Source organism: Macrotis lagotis, chromosome 1 (assembly GCF_037893015.1).
Source record: "Macrotis lagotis isolate mMagLag1 chromosome 1, bilby.v1.9.chrom.fasta, whole genome shotgun sequence".
Taxonomy (NCBI): Eukaryota; Metazoa; Chordata; class Mammalia; order Peramelemorphia; family Peramelidae; genus Macrotis; species Macrotis lagotis.
In genome coordinates, this window is record NC_133658.1 from 847,496,735 (window position 1) to 847,520,886 (window position 24,152).

The 24,152-nt window shown below is 37.2% G+C and overlaps 1 protein-coding gene across 8 annotated transcripts in view; it reads left to right on the forward strand.

Annotated features, from left to right (window-relative positions):
• The window catches only part of ZMYM4 (zinc finger MYM-type containing 4), a 139,760-nt gene extending 121,639 nt beyond the window's left edge, over nucleotides 1–18,121 (forward strand). For all 8 annotated transcript variants that reach the window (XM_074217506.1, XM_074217505.1, XM_074217503.1 and 5 more), the window contains 4 exons: nucleotides 6,267–6,378; nucleotides 7,035–7,283; nucleotides 13,947–14,076; nucleotides 15,587–18,121. In XM_074217506.1, the coding sequence (XP_074073607.1) occupies nucleotides 6,267–6,378; nucleotides 7,035–7,283; nucleotides 13,947–14,076; nucleotides 15,587–15,794 (699 nt within the window). In that variant the 3' untranslated portion in view covers nucleotides 15,795–18,121. The remainder of the gene's footprint in view (nucleotides 1–6,266; nucleotides 6,379–7,034; nucleotides 7,284–13,946; nucleotides 14,077–15,586) is intronic.
• The last annotated feature ends 6,031 nt before the right edge of the window (nucleotides 18,122–24,152 follow it).

The following is a 24,152-nucleotide window of genomic DNA, read 5'->3' on the forward strand; positions in this document are numbered from 1 at the left end:
TCAGGAGTACCTGGGTTTAAATCCGGTCTCAGACACTTAATAATTACCTAGCTGTGTGGCCTTGGGCAAACCACTTAACCCCATTTGCCTTGCCAAAAAAAAAAAAAAGGAAAGGAAAGGAAAAAAGAAAAAAAAGATATGATATGAGTTAGTTCAATTATTAGTGTTATCAATTTTTAAGTGAATTTCCCAGTTAAGCAACAGTTAACCACTTATCACTAAATTGTCTGTGGTATGAGGACATAGGACAAAGAGACAAGAATTGCCAGAGCTTTCTTCCCATTGTGCATAATTTTATGTACTGGTTTAAGGGCCTTTCTGCTTCTACATCAAGTAATTCTTTGATGAAATCATTGTCTTTGAAAAAGTAGAGCCCTGGGTGGCTAGGTGGTGCAGTGGATAGAGCACTGGCCCTGGAGTCAGGAGTACCTGAGCTCAAATCCGGACTCAGAAATTATTTCCCTAGCTGTGTGGCCTTGGGTAAGCCACTTAACCCCATTTGCCTTGCAAAAACCTTAAAAAAAAAGTAGAGCTCTTTACCAAAAATTAATTTAGTTAGTCAAATAAATCAAGAGAGAAAACATCATCTTCCAAACTTACTGCAGGTAAAAAAATAGGTAACTTTAGAAGACTATGACAAAATGACATGTAAAAATAAGATTTGATTAGAAATCAGACCCCTCTAACATTTAGGTTCTTTGCTGTACTTCTTAGCATTTAATTATATGCTCTATTCTCTTACTGTTTTGTGTGTGCTTGTTGTTTCCCTGAATAAGTTGGGTTAACACTTATCCCTATCTGTTCTCAAAAATTACAAAGACTTTATTCTCCATGTCCAGCACAGACCTGGGTATTTTTTGTGCCTCTTAATAACTAATTAGCAGGTAAAGTATTTTATTTTTATGATCAGACTTTTTGAGTTCTGGGGCTTCATGCAACTAGCCTTCAGGTGGAGAACTAAAAGTCTCCTGAGTTCACTTAATAGACTAGCTTTTATTAATATTTTTTTAATATTTAACTTTAAATTGTCTTACATTTTTAAATACGATTTTTCTAAAGTATATACTTAAATCAATTGGAAAATGTTTTGGGCTAAATTAAATTTCTTTTAAAACCACTGAGGAGCTCAACTGTTCTATAAATTTGAAGCATACTTATATTTTATTATTCATTCTCAATATTGTATGCCATACAAACAAGTACAGCCAATTTTGGCTTTTATGTAAGTTTGCATTATTCAACTTCAATTTTATGTAAAGAATCTGGAAAGAAATGCACATTTCCAAAAATCACCTTTGTTAACTTTACAGTACACTGTCTCATGCTCTCTGCTGTCCCTTGGGTTCAGTCCTCTATGTCCACTCACTCACTGCTCAGAAGAAAAAAAACAACCCAACTTTTAAAAAACCTTCTTAGTGAAAACAGATATCAACCCCTGATTAAGGTCTTAGCTGGAAATTTCCAGTGCCAAGAGAAGAGACCTTTTCCTTGCTCTGACCACTATCCTGCTTGTTCCATCTTCCATCTGTCTCTAGTTGGAGACTTGTGTCTGTTCCCATCTTCTGTGTGATATCTGTGCACTCCTGTCTGTCTGCCCCTCTGCATGTCCTTATTCTCAATTCTGACCAGATCCCAACTCCCATATGCCCTTGAACCATGTGCTGGCTCCCTTCCTTCCCCATGTCTACGGATCAATTCTCATTGTGTCAAATCACTTTCTGTGAAGCTCTGCAAAATGATCCACTTAGATCAGGTGAGAATTGGATGTATTTTGTACTGTAGATATATCAATAGTCATTCAATAACAAATTCTACACCTCCTGAAGCATACATCTATTGGGGAATTTCACTTGCATATCTACATAATTACATACAGAATAAAAAGAGAGGGAGGGAGAATTTGGGCTAAAGATCAGGAGGGGTCTTTATAGAAAGTGGTGATTGAACTGGATATTGAAGGAAGAGGGATTTTGTGCGATAGCAATAAGAAAGAAGGGTATTCCAGGCATAGGTGCCAGTGTATAGGTAATAAGAGACAGGAAATGAGGCTTCTAGCCTGAGAGAGAAATATCAGGTTTGGACCATTTAGTATGAAAGGAGTAATAATATGAAAGGGCTAGAAAGATAGATCCAAGTTTTAAAGTATTTTACAAGGCAAATAGAAAATTTTATATTTTATTATATAACTGATAAGGCATCATAGAAATTTCTTGAGTAGAGAAGTGGTTGGTCAGAGCTGCACAACCACTTTAGCGGCTATGTGGAGGGTGATTAAGAGCAGAGTTGGACTTGAAGCAGGGAAACCAAGTAAGAGGTCATACAGGAGGTGAAGAGGCCCTGAATTAAAAACCGTTGAGAGAAGGGTTAGATGCAAGAAATGTGGAAAGGTAGAAGCAGCCAGGCTAGGCAACTGATAGAATGTAAAATAGTTGAAAATAATGCTGCTGAGCTTATGAACCCAGAAGACTGAAAGAAGATTGACACATTTAATCAAAATAGAAAAATTTGGAAGAGTCATCAATTTTAAAATAATGAGTTGTCCTTTGGACATGTTGAGTTTTAAGATATTTTAGTGATGTTCAGTTTGCAACATTACGAAATTGGTGGTGCAGGACTGTTAATCAGAGAAGAGACTAAACTGGAGATGATTATTAAACCTTATGGAGCTAATGAAGACACAAAGTAAAAAGAGTGAAAATAGGGTCAGGACTTTTGGAACATACACTATTAGGAGGGACATGATATTAGATAATGAGCCCACAGCCAGTCTTGAGGAGTAATCAGAAATAGGAAGAGAATCAGGTGAAAGTAGTATCATAGAAACCCAGAAAAGAGTGTATCTAGAAGGGGAAGTAGTCACTCCATCAAATGAAGCAGAAAGGTCAAGAAAAATGACAAGTAGCTAGCTGAAAAAAAGACCATCAGACTTTGGCAATTAAGGGATCATTGATAATTTTGGAAGGATTTGAGTGATGAGGTCTGAAGCCATACTACAAATGCATAATGAAAGGAAATAGAAGAAAGGTGTGTGGACAGTTTTTTCTAAAGGTTTAGCTGAGAAAAGGACAAGAGTTAGTTGGAAAACTTGAAATTGGATGAAAATTCTTTTAAAATGAGAGGGAAGTGTGACCTTGGGCAAGTCACTTAATCCCATTGCCTTGCCAAAAAAAAACAAAAATGAGAGGGAAGAGGCAATTAAGTCATGCCAGTGGATAGAATACTGACCCTAGAGTCAGTAGGACCTGAGTTCAAATTCAGCCTCATACACTTGATACTTATTAGTTATGTGTCCTGGGTAAGTCACTTAACCCTAGTTGCTTTGCAAAAAGAAAAAATGAGAAGCATCTTGGACATATTTGAGGGAAGTGGGGAAAGAGTTAGTACAGTTATAGAGATTGAAGATCTCAGGAGTAAGATAATCCTGGGGCAGAAAATCTGCTGGAAAGAATAGAATCAAGAACTTTGCTAAGGAGAAGGACTTCTTTTTCAAAGATTGGTGAAAAGCTTTTTAAGGAGTGATGAAGAGAAAAGGAAAAATAAAGAGCTCACATTGACTATATCCTCAGTTTTATGGGAAAGTAAGAATTGAAATCCTCAACTGAGACAGTGAGGAGTACAGAGAAGTTTGGGAGACTTTAAGGAAAGAAGAGGAATAATAGCTTTAATGGGAAATGAGTAGCGAATCAAAGAACTATAAAAAAGTAGTTTTGCTACAATGAAGGCCCAGTTGAAGTTTGGTATATTTGTATTCTTATCAAATGAGTTCTTCTTGTGCCATTCAACATCACAAAGCTTACCCAGACCTGTTTTTGTTTGGGGATATTAGTTAAACAAGATGGTGAATTGAAAGTAGAAAACAATGTGGAGTTGAATTAACTAATTATCAGGGCTAGATTAGAGAAGAGAAAATGAAGAAATATGAGCAGAGGTAATGACCAGGAAAAATACCAAATACTTTGGAGGGGTTGGAAGTCACAGAGAGGAGGAAATAGAGATTTAGAGGGGGGGTCAGAGATGTGGAACAATAGGAGATTATGGGCAGTTTTTATTTGAGTGGAATACTTTAATGGTAAGATCTAGCTGATAGTTCATATATGAGAATTAAAGAGTAGATCATGAAATTTAAAGAGTGATTGATGATATCAGAAGTTGGATTGTTTGGGAAAATATTGACGTAGAAATGGAAATCCCCTGGTATAAGAGGAAGAGTTGGTGAAAAACTGAGCAAGTTACTGAACTATTTCCCCTCCCCAAATTCCTACATTTGCAATAGTGGGGGGGGGGATCTAAGCAAGTTTCTCTCATAGTCTCATTTTTCAAACAAACCAAGAAATGAGTCAAATTTATAAAAAGAGCATTCCTTAATAGCCAAGTGATCAAAAGATAGCAACAGTTTTGTTTTTGTCAAGGTTATCTTTAGCCATAGTTTAAAAAATGTTCTAACTCGCTTTTGAGAAATGCAAATTAAAACCATTCTGAGGAAGTGCCTTATACAGATCAGATTGGATCATAGATCCGAAGAGTATGCTGAAAAATGATGGAGGACACATAGGAAAAATGAGACATGAATACACTATTGGTGGAGCAGCTGCAGAGTCATGTGAATCTATGTCCAAAGGGCTATAAAACCATACCTGTCCTTTAACCTAGCAATGCCACTACTACTCACTAGGATTGTATTCCAAAAGAGATGAAAAACAAAAAGGAAAAGGACCGATGTGAACTTGGATATTTAAAGCAGCTCTTTTCTAGTGGCAAGGAATTCGAAATGGAGGAAATGTCAGTTGGAGAACGACTGAACAAATTGTGGTATGTGATGGTGATGTTGGAATGCTATTCTGCTATATTAAATGAGCAGATAACTCAGAAAAACCTGGAAAGACTTACATGAGCTGCTACAAAGTGAAATATACTGTGTAACATCTATATTGTTGGATGATCAGCTGTGAGTAAGTGAGTGACTTAGCTTATCTCAGCAATAGGTAAGTCAACTCTGAAGAATTTATGAAGACTTCTATCTGTGCCCAGAGAAAGAACTGATGGGAACTGAATTCAAAGGAAGCACCTATCAAAAAAACAATGAAACCCTTCCCTAGCCTGACAAGGTTAAGTCAATAGGTCAAAACCTATTGCCCCCATCTACCTGTCCATAGACCCCTTATCTACAGATCCCTCATTAAATACAGATTGAAACATTTAAAAAAAAGATACCAAACTTCTTGTGAAAGAAGGGATTAGTGACTTGTAGTCCTCAGTCACTATGAATGATGTGTATTGTGTAAGAAATTATGATAGTTATATTCAAAGAAGGAGGGATTACTTGGTAATGATTATACAAAGAGAACTGGAAGTTTTGGGCTATAGTTGTTTTTGGGGGGTTAAGGCAATGAGATTAAGTGATTTGCCTAAGGTCACATAGGCAATTATTAAGTATCTGAGGTTGGATTTGAACTCAGGTGCTCCTAATTCCAGGGCCAGTGCTCTGTCTACTGTGCCACCTAGCTACCCTGAGAACAAGAGAAGTTGTGGAAAACAAGAAGTATATCAGCTTTTCCTGTAGGACTCAGAAGTTGTAAGCAAAGATACCACCAATGTTGGAAAGGATAACCAACCAAGCAGGAATAATTGTGGGGAGCTAGGTCTCTGTGAGTGCAAATGAGCAGAAAGAATAGGAGAGAGAAGATCTACAATGAAAGGAAGTTTATTCATGCTAGAACTAAAGTAGGAGGGATGTGACCAAACATGGAGAGGATGGAGATGAGAGAGGGAGGTAGACTTGCCTCTTGATAGATCCCACTTGAACAGTCACCTGGGTTTCTCCTCTTCCTCCCAGCTTTATTCAGACTTTGCTTAGTTGTGCACCCCAGGATTGACAGAAAGGAGTGCTCTTTCCTCTTCATTTAGAGCTCCCAGTTTTAGCTACCCTATCAGTCATCATTCCACTTACTGAAGCAGATCTTTATGCTTCAATAAGTATTCAGCAATTCAGAAAACAATTTTTCAAAAGTATCAAGAGTCCAAGGCACATTTAGATTCTCCATCTTGACCCTGATATTTTAATATTTGTTTCATGGATTTTTTCCTTTGTTCGTTTAGAGTAATTGATAATTGAACACTAATTATATTGAAGCAGAGTTGGAAATTAAAAGAAAGGCTTTACTGTAACTTTGGGAATTTTTTTTGGAAATTAAAGGGGGGAAAAATTAACCTTTGTCCTTTTTCTGTGTACCAACAAATATATGTCTATCTTTCCTTTTTTATTGCAGTACCTGTTTGAAAATGGAAGAATAGATAACATTTTTACTGAACCCTATTCCAGATTTATGATTGAACTTACCAAACTCTTGAAAATATGGGAACCTACAATACTTCCTAATGGTAGGACAAGGATGGGATGGGGTTTTTTCTCCCCCGTGTATTTTTATGTATATTCTTTTATATATAAAAGTTTTTGGTTTTCTGAGTCTTCTGCCAGTCATGTTCCAATGAACTTATATTCTTGCCAGAAGTATCACCACTCCGTCCCCATATTTTATATCATATAAAATAGTCTATCAATACTAGCTAATGTCCTTTGGAAAAAAGAAAAACAGAATTGATTGGTCTTTGGTAATTGTAGGCATCTTATCCAAGAAAAATTACATATTTCTTCTATTATTACCAAATTGAAAAAAATATAGTTTCATTAGAATTCAGCAAGAATTTGAGATGTGATATGTTTCCTTCTGCAAAAACCTAATAGAGAAATTTTCTAATGCTTTTAAACCTTCAAAGCCATGTGCCTTTAAAAGATCTTAAGAAAACCTTGCAACAGCAATAAATTTAATGACACATTATGGAATGTTGCAGTAGTTCCCCTCCCTTTTGTGTATGTACCACCTTGCTTATTGAAGATAGAAGAGAAAAATAAATGCATGTGGCTGCCCCCTCTCCAGAGTTTGCCCCAAATTGTGATTTTTTTTTTAACTTTATCAGTTTGTGTGGCATGGATGAGTAAATGCTATTTCTACCTCTTTCTCCACCTCCCTCTTTAGGGTACATGTTCTCTCGGATTGAAGAAGAGCATTTATGGGAGTGCAAACAGCTTGGTGCTTATTCACCAATAGTTCTCTTGAATACACTTCTTTTCTTCAATACCAAATATTTTCAACTAAAGAATGTCTCAGAACACCTGAAGCTTTCCTTTGCCCATGTCATGAGGCGAACCAGGACTTTGAAATCTAATGCCAAGATAACATATTTGAAAGTTTTCCCTCCTTTTCAGAAACAGGAAATAGAATCAGGTGAGTGGTGCTATTTTTTTATTATCTTCATAAAGCAAATATGTTTATTTATGGTGTTCAGATAGATTGTTTATTTCTGGGTAGGCTGGTGGCCTGAAATTTTTGGACATAGAAAATAGTTGCCTTGTTTTTAACATTGAAATTCTCCTATGGTTTCATTATTAATTGGAACTGTTTATTACATCTGTATACCATAATCAGTCTGAAGTTTTCAACATGAAGGTTTGATCTTCCCTAACATTATTATCAATTATTTGGATGAAGACATAATTATAATACTAATAGAGTTTGAAGCAAAGACAAAAACTGGAAAGGATAACCAACATACTGAATGACAAAATCAGATCCAGCCTCATGCAGTATTCTCACATCACTTTGTTGCCTTTAAATAGAACACTATGCTTTTATACTTATTATTTGATTTCATATAACCACCCCAAGATAACAGAGAAGAGTTTTTTCCCATTTTATAGATAAGGAAATTAATGTAAGGCTAAAGTGATGTGTCCAAAGTCATAAGTGGTAGAGCTGAAATGAGACATCATATCTTTTTAACTTCTGAATATCTAGTATTTCCACTATTTTATGTTGCCTTTAAATTAGTAATATTGCTTTAGAATTAGATAGGATATCTCTTTTTTTTAACAAGAGATCTAATACAAACATCCTTCTGTTTTGCCAACCAGTAGAAGTCATTTTAAGTTTTAGTTTTAGCACCATGTTACTCAAAGATTTAAAAAAATTCTAGAAGCTTTAGTCTTTTTTTCCCCTTAATGGCTTAAAATTATCATAATTATTTTTTAAAGTAATATTGTTTAACATTTATTGATACAGCTTTTTTATATCACTTTCATTTCCTAACATATTTGTTTTTTTATTATCTTGGGAGCCATCCTTTTAATAAATAATTTAAGAGAAAATGGTGGGAGAGGGATGGAACAGTTCTAGCAGATCTAGCCAGCATTTCAGTAGATATATCAGTTGTATTGGACAGTATTGGCAATATTTCATATCTTTACTCATTCACCTCTATATGAAAGGGAGGATGATACATTTTATCAACTGTTCTCTTAAATCAAGATTGCTTATAATTACAAAGCATTGAGGTTTGTTTGGATTTTTTACATTTCCTAGTTTTATTTGCTTCAATTTATATAAATCTTCCCATACATTTCAAATTCTTTATATTCATCATAAGGCCTTATAGATCTCCCCAACAAGGAAGAAGTGGTTTGATGGGATGGAACCTTAGTAAATGTTGATCACTCCATCATAAAGTCTATAACACAGAAGAGAAGGAAAGGGAAATTGGTCATTATCTAACATGCCCTCTTGGGGTTTTCTTTTGTTTTGAGGTTGTTGTGTGGGGTTTTTTTGTTTGTTTGTTTTGTTTTGGTTTGGTTTGTTTTCTGCAGGGCAATAGGGTTAAGTGACTTGCCCTAGGGTCACACAGCTAGGTAGGTAATTATTAATTGTCTGAGGTCGGATTTGAACTCAAGTCCTCCTGACTCCAGGGCCGGTGTTCTATCCACTGTGCCACCTCGCTGCCCCCATATGCCCTCTAGTTTTTAGGAGATATCTATAAGGTACAGAAAAAGGATTGATTATAAGTCAGGACTGAAATTCTTTACAGGAAAAGTCAGATAATTCCAATGAGAAGAAAAAGTTGTTGTTTGAAGAGACCATGGTGGATGCACAGGGATGTAATATACAAAAGCTAAAAGCAAAGAAGACTACATACTAGTGATTGAATTTAAAGAATACTAGTGAGTAATTGTAATTGTGTGACATCTTAGGAAGAAGAGTCAAATAGAGTACTTAAAGGATTTCTACTTAGTCATATGTTCCCTAACATTATTATTGATTATTTGAATGAAGACATCATTATAATACTAATAGAATCTGAAGCAAACACAAAACTGGAAAGGATAACCAAACATATTGAATGACAAAGTCAGATCCAGAAAATATTTGGCATGCTAGAATATCAGACCTGATTAGATTAGTTGGAATATAATAGGGAAAAAAATTCTAGTTATTATTGGATTTTAAAAAAAGCAACTTAACAAGTACAAAACAGGTAGCCATAACTAAACAGCATTACTTTTGATGGAGAACTGGAGATTTTATTTTATTACTAATTAAGCATGTCAGCACTGATACAGTAGTCAAGAATTAATGTTATCTTAGTCTGCATGAAAAGGGAATTGGCATTTAGGACTGGTGAGATTATATTTACATTCTACTTTGTTCATCCAACATAAAATATCATGTTCCAGTCTGGATGCCTCATATTTGGAAGGACTATAATACATTCAAAAGTGGACAACCAAGAGAGTAAAAGAATTCAGGAAGTTTTACTTATGAATGAAACCACTTAATAATTTCTTTACTTGTCTTAGTAATAATGGTGGATAAATTAGTAAGCAGTACCACTATTATGGATCTCATTTTCGTCAATATAGTAGAATTAGATACTGGAGTAGTAAATGATGAGAAATGTTAGCTTTGAATTTGATAGAGAAAGAAGAAAACCTAGGGGCAGTTAGGTGGTGCAGTGATAGAGCACCAGCCCTGAAGTCAGGAGTACCTGAGTTTAAATCCAGCCTCAGACACTTAATAATTACCTAGCTATGTGGCCTTGGGCCAGTCCCTTAAGTCCATTGCCTTAACCAAAAAAAAAAAAAGATCCTTAAAAAAAAGAAGAAAACCTAGAATGATATGATGGATGCATCCTAGACTTTTGGAAGAGGTTTCAAAGGGCTAGTTGAAAAGAGATGAAGCTTGTGATTTAGAATGCAATTGGAATGCTATCTAGAATATCTTCCTAGAAGGTTTGGAAACCTCTGAAAACATACATAGTTAAAGTTCTAGGAACACTACCAAGCTGGAGAGCATCCAGGGGGAGGCAGCCATCCAGATGTAAAGCCTTGAATTCTAGGGTGAGAGGAGATGTGAAATTTTTGTTCTCTTGAAGGACTCAGAAGAGTATAATGTGAAAGAGGAATTATTGGACAGAGCCAAGATGGCAATGTAAGGGCAGGAATTCCTGGCAATTTATTCCCCAAAATCTCCAAGAGCTGTCAGTTTATGACTCTAGCCAAAATTTAGAGGGGCAGAACCCACAGAAAGAATGATACAATTTCCCAGTCTGAGACAACTTAGAAGATCTGCAGGAAAGGTCTGTTTCACCAGGACTGGGAGTTGGAAAGATCTGCAATGCAGTCAGCTGGAGCAAAACTCCAGTCTTCCAGGAACAGTCTGCAGAACGCCTGGGTCCCTGGGATCACTAGGGATTGCTTGAAGAGGCAGTGAGAAAACTGCTGCATTAGACCGATGCACAGAGCCTGGCCAGCTCCGGCCTCAGAGCAGCCCTGTGGTGGGAACCTGCAACAGGAACCTGCAGAGCCACCCAGCACTTCCAGAGTGCTCAGCCCACAGACAGTAAGGGAGTGGGGGGAGACTGTAGAGGTCTCTCTGCTATTCCTGGGGCAGGACTCTGTTGTTAGCTCACATTCAGATCCAGATTGCAGTCTGGGACCCTCCTCACCATTCCAGGGCACAGGGTAGTGTTTTTAGTTATTCGGATCAGAGCACAGTCCAGGAGAGCAGTCAGAACCTTTCATAAGAGCTTGGAAGAATTAAGATCCCTGTAGAGTGTCCCCAAAACCCCCTAAAGTCGTAGAAGTGTGGTAAATCAGTCATAGGCTGAGGGAAATCAGTCATAGGCTGAGGGAAATGAGCAAACAACAGAAAAAAGAAGAACCTGATCTTAGAAAATTACTTTGGCACCAATGGAGGGTCAAAATACACACTTCACAAGATGACAGAGTTGAAGCTTCTGTATCCAAAGCCTCCAAGAGAAATAAGAAATGGGCTCAGGCAGAAGAGCTCAAAAAAAAAAAAAAAGAGTTTGAAAAACAAGTAAGGGAGGGAGAGGAAAAATTGGGAAGAGAAATGAGAGTGATGCAGGAAAATCAAGTCAGCAGCTTGGTGAAAGAAATAGGAAAAAAAATTGAAGAAAATAACATGTTAAGAAACAGTTTAGACCAAATGGAAAAAGCAAAAAAAAAAAAAAAGCAAATGAGAAGAATGCCTTAAAAAGTAGAATTGGCTAGCTGGAAAGGAGATATTTAAAAAAGCTCTCTGAAGAAAACAACTCTTTCATATGTAGTATGGAGCTAAAGGAAACTGATGACTGCCAGAAATCAAGGAAAAAATTAAACTTTAAAGAAATAATGCAGCAAAATTGCCCTGAGGTACTAGAAACAGGGTAAAATAGAAATTGAGGGAATTCACTAATCGCCTCCCAAAGAGATCCCAAAAGAAAAACTCAAGTCAAAGAGAAAATACTACAAGCTGCCAGAAACAAACAATTCAAATATCATGGAGCTACAGTCTTAATTACACAGAATTTGACAGCATCTACATTAAGGGCTTGTAATATGATATTCTGGAAGGCAAAAGAGCTTGATTTACAACCAAAAATCATCTACCCAGCAAAACTGAACATCCTCTTTCAGGGGAAAAGATGGACTTTGAATGAAACAACAGACTTTCAAGCTTCCCTACTAAACAACCAGATACTCAGGTGAAGCATAGAGAGGGTGGATGAGAAGTACTAATTATGTGGAACTAATGATGTTGAACTGTGCATATTCATTCCTGCATGGGAAGAAGATACTGATAACTCATATGAACCTCATTTGTAAGAGCAGTTAGAAGGAGCATATATAAGACACAGGAGGGAATTGAATATTATTGTTATGTTATAGTATAAAGATGGAGTCAATGGATGATAAAGGAAAGCACCGAGAAAGGGAAAGGAGAGGTAGAATGGGCTATTTTACATAAAAGAATCAAGAAAAAGCTTTTGCAACACAGTTGGGGGGGGCAGGAAGGTTAAGGGAGAATGAGTGAGCCTTCATTCTCATCAGAAATGGCTCAGAGAGGAAATAACACAGACACACACTTAACAGTGTATAGAGATCTATCTTACCCTAGAGAAAAATGAGAGGAAAGAGATGGGATGAGGGGAGGGGAATAGGAGATAGAAAAGAGGGAAGATCCTGGGAGAGGATAGTGAGATACAACACACTTCTTAGTAGGGTTAGAGTGAAAGGAGAGAGAATAGAATAAATGAGAGTAGAGAGGAATGGAATGGAGGAAAATACAGCTAGAAATAGTGATAGTGGGAAAAGATATTGGAACAACTTCTGGTGGACTTAGGATAAAGAAGGCAACTCATCCCAGAGACAGGCAACAGAATCTTTTTTTTTTAGGTTTGTTTTTGTTTTTGTTTTTTTTGACAAGGTAGTAGGATTAAGTGGTTTGCCCAAGGCCACACAGCTAGGTGTAATAAGTGTCTGAGGTCAGATTTGAACTCAGGTACTCTTGACTCCAGGGCCTGTGCTCCATCCATTGCACCACCTAGCCGCCCCAGGCAATGGAATCTTTAACACAGACTGAAGTATACTTTCTTCCCCCCCCCACTTGATTTCTCTTGACTTTTCTCTATTTTATTTCTTTAGGTGGAAGGGTGTTTATATTTACTTTTACAGCAAGATTGTTGCAATAATGTGAAATAAATAAGCCATAAAAATTAAAAAAAAAATTTTAAAAAAAGAGAGGGATTGTTTTGCTTGGGCATAGAAAGTAGAACTAGGAAAAGTGGATGATAATTCCAAAGCAGCAAATTTAGGCTCTTTTGGAGGAAAATCTTGTAACCATTAGAGCAAAGTAGAGGGAGAGGGTACAGTGGGTTTCCCATCCCCAAAGATCTTAAAAGTAAACGCTGCCTGGCTACAAGGGATTCTGGTTCAGATGTTAGAGTAGATGGCCTCTAAAGCCATCTTCCCCCAAGTAAATCCTGTGATAATGTTATTGACATACCTCTTCTAGTTCTCACAATCTACAATTATATCTCTTCAATTCTCTGGTTGAGATTTTCCTCTCTTCCCTTCCCCTGTCTTCTTTTGTGATAATCTTGGACCCTTGTAGAATATTTTTCCTGAAAAATAATACGTGAGATGACTCTCAGATGACGCTTTGATTTAGCTCTAATTCCACTTTTGATAATAGTCTAGTCTAGTGGAGGGTGGATTTGGGGGTTGAACAAACAACTATTATATATGATATCTGGTTGTAATGCCAACAGAAATGCTTGGAGGCAGAAGGCTCATCATTTTCTTATTTAGCATACAGGGGAATAGCTGATCTTGGAATATGTTTGACTTGGGTTCACATCTGTTTTCTGTTGCTATGACTGCCAGGAACCTAGTTAGACTCAGAGATTTCTTTATCTTCTTTCTTTTTGTTTTTTTCTGATGTAATTTCAGATTTTCCAGGAATAAACTACTTCCAGCCATCTTGTTGTTCTTTCATAACAATTACTACTAGGGGGAACTAGACGGCACAGTGAATAGAGCACTGGCCCTGGAGTCAGGAGGATGAGGGTGTAAATCCCACTTTAGACACTTAGTACTTACTTAGCAGTATGACCTTGGGCAAGTCACTTGACCCCATTGCCTTGCCAAAGAAAAATATTGCTCATTGAGAGGTAGGATTTCTGGTTTTGCAATTAAATCCAGTGAGAATCTTTGATGCTTAAAGTGAAAACACTTCGTTGTTCCACTAACAATCCTTTTCCCCTTCTATTTCTAGATAAACTAATTGTTGGAAAGAGAAAACGTAATGAGGATGAAGAGATTTCAGCTGCTGTGGAAATGGTTGAAAATGCAGACAACCCACTAAGATGCCCAGTCCGTCTTTATGAATTTTACCTGTCAAAATGGTAAGTAGTATATTGATCTCCATTGCACAAAACTGATCATGATGATTCTGGATTTCAGTATATTGAACACCCAGAATTTGTAGTACAGGCCTGTGATTGGCTATCGTGAAGGGCAAAAAAAATATACTGTTATAGAATAAAGTCAGTTTGGCAGGGAAGATTATTGGCCTTCTAGTTAGTTGTGAGACCATCTATCTCAATGGATCCATGGCACTGTGGACTTTTTTTATGCACCAATTAGAAAGAGAAGGAAGCATTACATACAGAGGTGAAGATCTAAGAGACAGGAGTATAGATACTGGAACATCTTAACAATTTTCAAGACATGGAGATCTAGGAATAGGAACAAGTATACATTCTCACTAGATTTATAGGGATGATGGGAGACAGTTTCTAATACGGAATCACTTAGACTAAGTCTAGTTCTATAGCATCTACATTTAAATGTTCTCTTTCCCTTCTAAGTTGTCCTTTAACCATCATATATAAAAAAGTCTTCTGCTCAATTTTTTTAAAAACGCTCATGGCAAATGAACCTGGCCAAAAAGAGGGACTTTCTAATAGCACATAAGCCTTTGTTTTAATACAGCTTTTTCATAGAAGCTATTTTTGTTTACTAAATGGTTGCCATCCATAAACAATGGTTGTCATCCATAAACAATGGTTGTCCACTGTTGAGAAAACCCCTGGCTTCTGAGCAACAACAATTAATTGATTAATGAAAGAAAGTGGAAAATATATATCTTATTTTGCTGAATAAAGAGACGAGATCTGTTTTTAAGAATTTTGATATTTGTCTTCTTACAGAAGTAGATAATATAGACTTGATATTGTTAAGCACCCTTCTAAAGTGAAATGGAAGGAGATGGCAATATTGCTCACAAGGTATTTTTATGAGTAGAATTTATCGTTTAGGGGGCATCTAGGTGGTGCATTGAATAGAGCCACCAGCCTTGGAGTCAGGAGTACCTGAGTTCAAATCTGACCTCCGACACTTAATAGCCGTGTGGCCTTGGGCAAGCCACTTAACCCTGTTGCCTTGAAAAATCTAAAAAAAGAAAAAAGAATTTATCTTTTAAAAGACTCGATCTTTACTCCTGTCACTAGGGCATGTATAATTGTTCAGAGATACAGTATTACTTAGGTTACAAAATTAAGCTAGAAAAAATGCATGAGAAGTTACCAACTGGTTCATTTGGGAAAACTGTAACTACTATACATAGACATACATTCATATATACACATATATATACACACATATGCATGTGTGAAATAGGAATTTCCAAGAATAGGATTCAAGACATCTACTATTTTTATGTGTGGACCTGCAAAATTTCAAACATTAGTTAATCAGTAATTTTGAGAGTTGTAAGTCATGAAGTCACTAAGTATACTGAATTTCTATTCCCCATAAAAGATTTAATTGAAAGTTATAATATTGATCCATTACTCAGGGAATGATGGTAATTTTCTCCTCTGATTTCATCTTTTCTTTTCTTTCTGTGGATAGTTCTGAAAGCGTGAAGCAGAGAACAGATGTATTTTATCTTCAACCTGAACGCTCCTGTGTACCCAATAGCCCCATGTGGTATTCCACATTTCCAATAGACCCTGGGACCTTGGACACCATGTTAACACGTATTCTCATGGTGAGGGAAGTACATGAAGAACTTGCCAAAGTCAAATCTGAAGACTCTGATGTTGAATTATCAGATTAAAACTGAAGTGGGATTTTATTTTCATACACATTTGTAAGCACCAAACTGTGAATGCGTCCAGCCTTCAGAAAACGGTGTGTATCAGATAAGCCAAGTCCTCTTGACTTGATTATAAAATAAAGGAAAAAAGGCATCTTGTGAACCACAGTGGATGTACAAACTGGAATCGAAGGAAGTAAATAAGCTGAAAGAGATGACATCCTTTGGCATTGATAGAGTTCTTAACTAAAGAATGAACTAACCTACTTCTGAGTGGTGCATTATCTTATTTTGTTTGGGAATAACAAATTGTGAGATATTTTTAAGGAAAACTGTTGTATAAAACTCTACCATAGTAAACATATACCTTAGAGAGGTAGGTCACATTACTGTGACTTTGGAGTGAAACTTTGGCTGCTGTTGACTACTATAGGGCAAACCCTGCATGAGCCAGGGAAGAAGCCCATAGAAATTTCATGAGAGATACTAAATGAGGTATGTGGGGCCCAGATTCAAGGACCTTAAATAAAAACCTAGCTTCTTTTTTTTCCAAGGAGTAGAGAATAAAGGTGGTCTTGTTTTTGTTTGCCATGATCATTTAAGTTGGTGAAGGATGACAGCCTTCAGTGCTTCTGACATGGTCCCTCATGTGGGAAGGAAATTTCTTCACTGCTCTTGTCATAACAGTGTCCCCTTTTATTTCCAAATCTGTCACACATCTGGGGATGGACTTCGGCTAAGGAGAGAAAGATTCGATTGTAGACGTGGGAATCTGGAGCACATGTTAAAACCTCAAGGGTCTTGGAATGTTTAGAAAAATCCACTAACCACTCTTCGGAGGGTTCTGCTGCCCTTTCTAATCTGATGCCACTATCTCCTAAGTACTGTGGTACACAGAAAAATAGGGGTCCCCCATTTTGTTTTGTTTTTTTTCAAATGGCAGCTTCTTTTCCACTTCTTTCCCTTCCCAATTCCTAGTTCTTTCTTTTGACTTATCTCCTGTGCCAGGTTCCAGAGGCCCTTGTCATTTCAAAACAACTGGTCCCATTTGCTCCTCCTTTTGGCAAACCCATGTGTGATTAAATAAAGACACAGTATTACTCAGGCTATGAGAACCAAGGTAGAAAAAGTTCCTAGTATGTTTCCAACTAAAGCATTTAGAAGAACTTGTAGCTACTATATTCCTAAAAGTGAGGCTTTCTAGGGGTAAAAAGCATTCTGTTTTAGGTATCCACATCCAGGTCCTAGCTCAGCAATGTTTCAGATGCTAGCTACTCAGTAATCGTAGGGTTGTAAGTCATGGGAGCACTGGGGATAGAAATTTCTCTCTCTTAGAAAAGATTTAGCTAAAGGTTGTTATGGTGGCCACTCAACTTCTTTAAGGTTGAACTGGGCTATATGGAAATGTCAAACTTCAGGAGAGCCTCTTAGAAGTTTTAACAGCCTTGAAAAAAATTTTTCCAGATTGCCCCTTTTTGAAAAGTGGGAGGGGGTGGGTGGGAACAGAAGGTCCGTGCTTTTTTTTTTGTTTTTGTTTTTTTTAAACAATAACTAAAGGTCATTTAACTACAATAAAAATCAGAAAGTAGCTTTTTGACATTGTGTACCTAGTTGTTTTGTCCCTCTTGCCTGTAACAGATTTCACGGATGTATTTTTAATACCAAGAACTGTGTGAAAGAAGTAAATCTGCCCCAATTCTGTATGATCACATCCATCTGTGTTTGTCATTTCTGACTATAGAACTTGCCTTTTTCAAGTCCTTGTTTGAAGTGGAGGCATTAAAAATCTGGCTATCAAATATTATCTAATAAACCATCCAAATCTTTTCTGGCATAATGATCCCTATGCTAAGAACATGACAGTGTATGGAAACACTGAGATACTTCCCCTTCTACCTGTAGTAGTGTAAGAAATACACGTAGTGAATGTAGTGGATGAATTGTTATGAAATAACCAGAAACAAACAAAATATATCTTTTAACTTGAGAACTACCATTACCCAGATAATGTATGATTAAATGTATAAGATCACAGGATTTCAGGTGCATGTAAGTCCGCAAAGTGGCCCAGAACCCTAATCTAATGCCTAGGAGGAAATAATGAATTAATTCTCGATCATTACTCATAAGTGTAGCCGTTAATGTTTGTGTGTCTAGTTGTTTGGGTTTTTGTTTTTGTTTTTATTTTATTAAAATTATGTGAAATGGGCTTTTTTTTCCCCCAGGGAGGAAAGCAAGAGAAACACCCTAGTCATGCTTCTTTTAAAAAACAAAACAAAAAAAACTTCAGGGTTTTCCCTTGACAAAAGCCACAGAAATATCCCCCCTAGAATAAAATAGTATATTTGTATATGATGGGTGAGTTATTCTTTTTTTTCCGTCTTGGAAAAACTTTGGCTTTTTTCCCCTTAGGTCCTGTTGGTATGTCTCAGCATATTTTAAAATTACAGGGAAAAAACTCGACCTGATTTACTTCCAGAAAACATTATTTTTATTCAGTCAGGTAAGCATACATTATCTCATTGAAAATCTTTTAACAGTTCTCATTACCAGTTTTAGAGGAGAGAAAGCTAACCCCTCAAATCGGAAAGATCTTAGTTCTAGACCTTTTGATGATGAACAAGACAACTTAACTTTTAAATGTGTCAGGTAATTCTCAGTCTGTAAAAAGTAGAGGAATTGTGGATCTGTATTGGAAAAGGACATTTTCATATACAAGAGTGCTACCAGTGAAATCACAGGTCTGAAATTTAAATTGTCTGACTTTTAGATTCCAAATATGTTTGGAGTTAAGCATGAAAACTTCCTAAAGTCAAGAGTACCAACAACATTAAGTGATTTGTTCCTCTGCTGGAAGGCCATCTGGAATTTTCCCAATGTGCTGACACTCTTTATAGCCTATGTGCAACTTTAATTCAAAGAATTTATTTACCCTATATAGATTTTCCTCCATATAGTTGCAGAAAAGTTCAAAGCAAAATTAATTTCTATTAAGTAAATTATGTTTTCCTTGACTTTTATGACTAATTCAAAGATAAGCCCGTGGCAGAGAAACAGTGGCACAGTGGATTTAACTGAACACTTGAAATGGGAAGTCAAGATAGTAGTCAGTCATGTTGCATACAGCTGTGCTTGCTGGGATTTGCATTCTTCACCCAGCAGTTCCAGTTCAACAGTTTTTAATGATACTCTAGAAATCTCTCTCTAAGTGTGTCTGTTCAACCTATTCCTTTGACTTTCTTTTCTTATTTAAAATGATATATATATCAGAAGTGTCAAACACACAGGCCATATTTGACCCACCCAACCAGACTAAAATGACATTCCTGTCTAATTATTATGTATTGATACATTAATAAAATATATATATATATGATAACCTGTGGTCACAAATATTCTTAGGCATGATTTAGTTTAGCACCATTTTTAATATAATTTGACACCACTGATGTACATTGTTATGGAAATTTCTTCATTGTTTCATTTTTTGTGAAACTTAAATTTTCTACTAAAAGTTCTGTATGCTATCAAATATTTAGAATGAGTTACTATCATGCAGTACTACAATGAAGTACAGGTTAGCAGATAACTTATCTACATGGCTTGCAGCAAGGTAGTATAGTGAAAAGAGCACTAGATTTGGAGTCAAGAGATCTTAAATTTAAATCCTGCCTCTTGATAACTGTGTGACCCTGAACAGGTGGTCAGTTACTTAAGTTTATTTAGCTTCTATTTTTTCAACTAGAATGAGGGGGATTCTTGTAAAGAAAGATTCTAGGGCTCCTACCAAACCCTCCAATCCTATTCAGAAGACCAAAAAAAAAGTATATTTGTTCATTTTAACATGTTCTGTGGTTTGTCCAATGAGTATCTGCATTAGATGGGAAAAGCCTGAAGGAATTACCCCAGTGACCAAAGCAAACCAAATAATCTCTAATCTCATAACTCTTAAGGTGGTTAGATTCTGAATGAATCTTTAATATTTATGAATGTATTTATTTGTAAAATTGTTGACTTGAGCTGTAGTTTTACTGATGCCTTAAAAAAACAAAGACAATATTGTGTGTCAATCATTAGGTACAATAATACAACCCATATGCCACCATGCCTTTCAGTTCTTATTGCCATTCCCTCTTTCCCAACTACCAAAAAATTTAAAAATGATGATGATGATGATGATGATATTTGTGGATTGAGAATGACCTCAGATCAGGTGGTAGAGAGATGGAGATCAATAAAACATAAATGGCCCGAAATACCTAAAGTGGGACTTTCTCATCATAACAGTAGATACTATTCACTCTTATTATCAGCTTGGAAGAAAAAAACACATTAATCATTGCTGGAGATTGTGGAGATAGGCTGACAAGATCATTATCATAGAGGTGGGTGGCTCAGCTCAGAAGCTTGAATTAAGAAGTTAAGTTCCCCAACCTGAAAGAGCAGATATATTTCTTAATAGGTAGACTATGTTAGCAGATCTGTAAGTCAAAGAGAGTAGACATTGGATCAAGACAAGGTATGACTTCACAAAGTTATCCTTGAACCTCAGGGGCAGTTATTGGTCTCTCTTTTGGGGTGAAAAATTGGGGAAACTGGTAAGGGAAAAAAAAGCCCACCTAGAGGAGATGTCTTCAAGATTGAAAAGAAGACATGGTGACATTCCAAAGAGTGAGTGTTAGGTAATTCATTAATGTGAGACTATACTTGCTAGTCAGTCTAGCTGTATGATAAGAATTTCAAAATTGGCTCACATGCTGAAGATTAGTTGTATTCTTGAACTGAGCTACCCTGCACAGGACAGGAGAAGGAGGAGCACAGAAGAAGAGAAAGGGGCTTTGGTCTGTCTGGTATATGACAAGAAAGGTAGCCAAGGAAATGGTAATAAAATAACTTTCCTTCCCTCACCCCTTGGATTCTGCAGGCATCTTCTGTAACCCAGTTACTGAGGGGAAAAATGTTTGATTACCACAGTTTGGAATGTCTTATTGTCTTTATACATTTGTGTCTATTTTGTTTAAGATTCTCAGAATAATTGGGTCAGAAATGTTTGGGTTTTGGGTATGGGGCTGGACAGGAGGGTGTTTCCAGAGTATACTTAGATGAAGAATGTGAAAGATAGTTCCCCAAAGCTCTTTATAAATCCACTTTAGGAAACTTCAGACCTGGTATCCAGAGTCAGAAGAAATGTGTCCCAGAGGAGTCAGATCTTTTCACAGTAAATGTGCCTTTTTTTTGGACTTGGCTGGACGTAAGAGGAGATAGTTGTGTGATAATCGTGTTCAGTGAATTCATTACTCAGACACATTGCCATGTATCTGAAGATACACATGTACTGGAAACTTTTCCCTAAAGTTCAGGTAAAGTCACCAGGAGCTACCAGGAAATTTTGGAAAGCCACATCTCCACTTTTCTAATGGACAATTAAACCTATGCAGCTCTAGGGGTTCAAAGTGATTGTTGGAGAAGACATTTCCATTTCCAGGAAGTAGTACCTTCAGACCTTGAATTGTACATATTTTCTTAAGGATTATCCTACATCCCTGAAATATTTGAGCCCCTCTACCACTCCTCTTGGCCTTTTTGATATCCCTCCAGACTCAGCTTAAATTCCACTTTTCTTGATACCCCAAGGACAAGTGCCTTCCTCTCCCAAATTACCTCACATCTGTCCTGGATACATCTTGTTTGTACCTATTTACTTGCATGTTGTGTCTCCCCTTTCTCCTTCAGAAGTACACTAGCCTGTCTGTAACCCCAGTAAGAAGCACATTGAAAACACTAAATGTTTGTTAATAGACCAGTGGTACTGGTCAATTTGTAAGCATTTATTAAGTGCCTGCTATTTTATTTAGCCATATGGCTCAGGTTAAAGCAAATGTCTGGGCTGAGGATTTCTTCAAAATTAGTACTTGGGAAATGATAGTCACAAGTTTTATTGTTATGTGAGCAAACAGACAAATAAAGCATATGCATCCACACCATGTGGCAGAGGTTTGTCTACGTGTGAGAAACCCCAGCTAGAGAGTGAAGGAGATGTGTTGGAGAATTCAAATTAAAGTTGGGGCACCCTACAAATGGCTTGGTGGAAAACAGCAAATTGGTGCCAGATGTAGGAGGCAACATTACTATTCAGACCCAAATGTGGTGGAAAAAGTTCTTGGAATCCGGTATCATTTGAGTAAAGCTCAGGTCAAAGAAGAACATCCTGACCACAAACTGGTGAGAGAGAGCAAGAGAATGACCTAACAAAGGATTGGGACCACACCACCTAAGTGAGTCCCAGCATTAGAATATGGTATATAATATTAGAAAGTTTATAATGATCACAACCACTTTGCCAGGCCAAGTACAGGAATATGAAGAAAGGCCTTCCAGGACCTCACAGAGACAACATGCAAACAGCTATATATATAAAGAAGCATGTGGCATCAACAGAGGAAAGGCACTAAAATTCAGAGGAATTCTAATAGGTGAGGTTTTTAGCTCAGACCTAAAGGAACCCTGAAAAGAGAACATTTTAGATCTAAGAAAGCCAAGAGATGGCATGTGTTAAATGTTTGAGGAACAACAAGGAGTCCAACATGGACTGCAGGGCTGGATGAAGTGTAAGGTCCAAGAAGAGAGGAAGTGGGGTTTAGGTCATGAAGGATTTGGAATGCCAAACAGGCTTTTCTTTTTGAAGGTGAAAAGAAACTGACATGAGTGGACTTCGGTTTTAGGAAAGTCATTGGCAGCCAAATGAAGAATAAGCTAGAACACAGACTAAAATAGGGCAGTCCTATGAATCAACAGGCTATTGGAGCAGCAGGGGTAAGGAGATGAATCTCTGGGAGGGTTGGAAGGGGGCTGAGAGAGAAGTCAGGGATGACAAGGTTGAGAGCCTAGAAACTGGGAAGCTAGTGGTGCCCTCTACAAGAATAGGGAAATTTGGGGGCTGGAGGTGCAAAACGATTTTCAGTTTTGAACATGTTTAAGATGTCTAATTGGTAGTTGGGTAATCAAGACTGGAGTTCAGCAAAATAAGGTGAGCACTACATAAATAGATATTGGGATCATCATAGAAGTGATTGCTTCCATGGGAACTGTTACCAAACAAAGTAATTTTAGAAGAGAAGAGGGCCCAAGTTAGAGCCCTGTGGGACACCCTCAGAAAGAAGACATTACCTGAATGAAGATTCAGAAAAGACTGAAGAGTGGTCTGAGTGGTAGGAAGAGAACCAGGAGATAGTAGAGATTTGAAAACCAAAAGAGAAGAGTGTTCATGGAGATGATGGATAGTAAAGTTCAGGAAGGATGAGGATTAAGAAAAGGCCTTGGATTTGACCATTAAGAGACTGGTGATTGGAGAGAGTATGGTTGAATGGTGAGGTCAGAAGTCAGATGAAAGAGAATTGAAGAAAGGAAAGCACAAGCAGCTATTGTAGATGACCTTGTTTCACCACAAAAGGCAGGAAAAAGATGGGTTGATAACAGATTAAAGGATCAAATGAGATTTTTTTTTTGAGGATGGGAAGGAATAGGTACATGTTTGTTATTTAGCTGTGTCCAATTCTCTGGGACCCCATTTGGAGTTTTCTTGGTAGACTAAAATAATTGGCCATTTCCTTCTCCAGTATATTTTACAGATGAGAAAGCAGGCAAGCAGAGTTGAGTGACTTGCTAGTAAAGTGACAGCTAGTAAATGAGGTTGTATTTGACTTCAAGAAAATTTATCTTGCTGAGTTCAGGCCCAGCAGGCTATCCACTGTACCACCTAGCATGTTTGTAGAAAAGAAGCTAGTAAATGGGGAGAAATTGAAGATTAGTGAGAGAATGGGAAGGAGAAAGGGAATAGTCTACAAGTGAAGATGGGATGGAATGGGATCACTTGCACATGAAGAGAAGTTAGCCTTGGTAAGGACCACTTCTTCATTTTACAAGAGTGAAGAAAGTGATCATGGCAGAAGACACCCAACTGAAAGAATGTGGGAAGAAGAGCCATGGGAGATTTAAAGGAGGATGAAAAGGTTTGGAAATGTCTCTTGTGGTCACAGGGATAGTAAATCCATCAAGGAGGTATAAAGGCTTTACTTGGCCATAGTAGGTGCCCAGTTGAGATTATGTGACATAAATTTGCAGACAATGTGGTTTGATGACTTCCTCTAACACACATATATAGGAGCAAATGGGAGAAAGAATAATCCAAAGCAGTAAGACAGTGTTTAGTTGCGCTAGTTTGCCAAGGGGTCAAAATGAAGAAGGGAGGTGAATATAGCTAGTGCCAGGTGAATGGTGTAGGAGAAAACAGAGGGGAAATTGGAGGTTGTGGTATGAAGAAAGATTAGGATCAAATATTTCAGAATACGTAACTGGGTAGAGAACTCTGGGGCATGATAG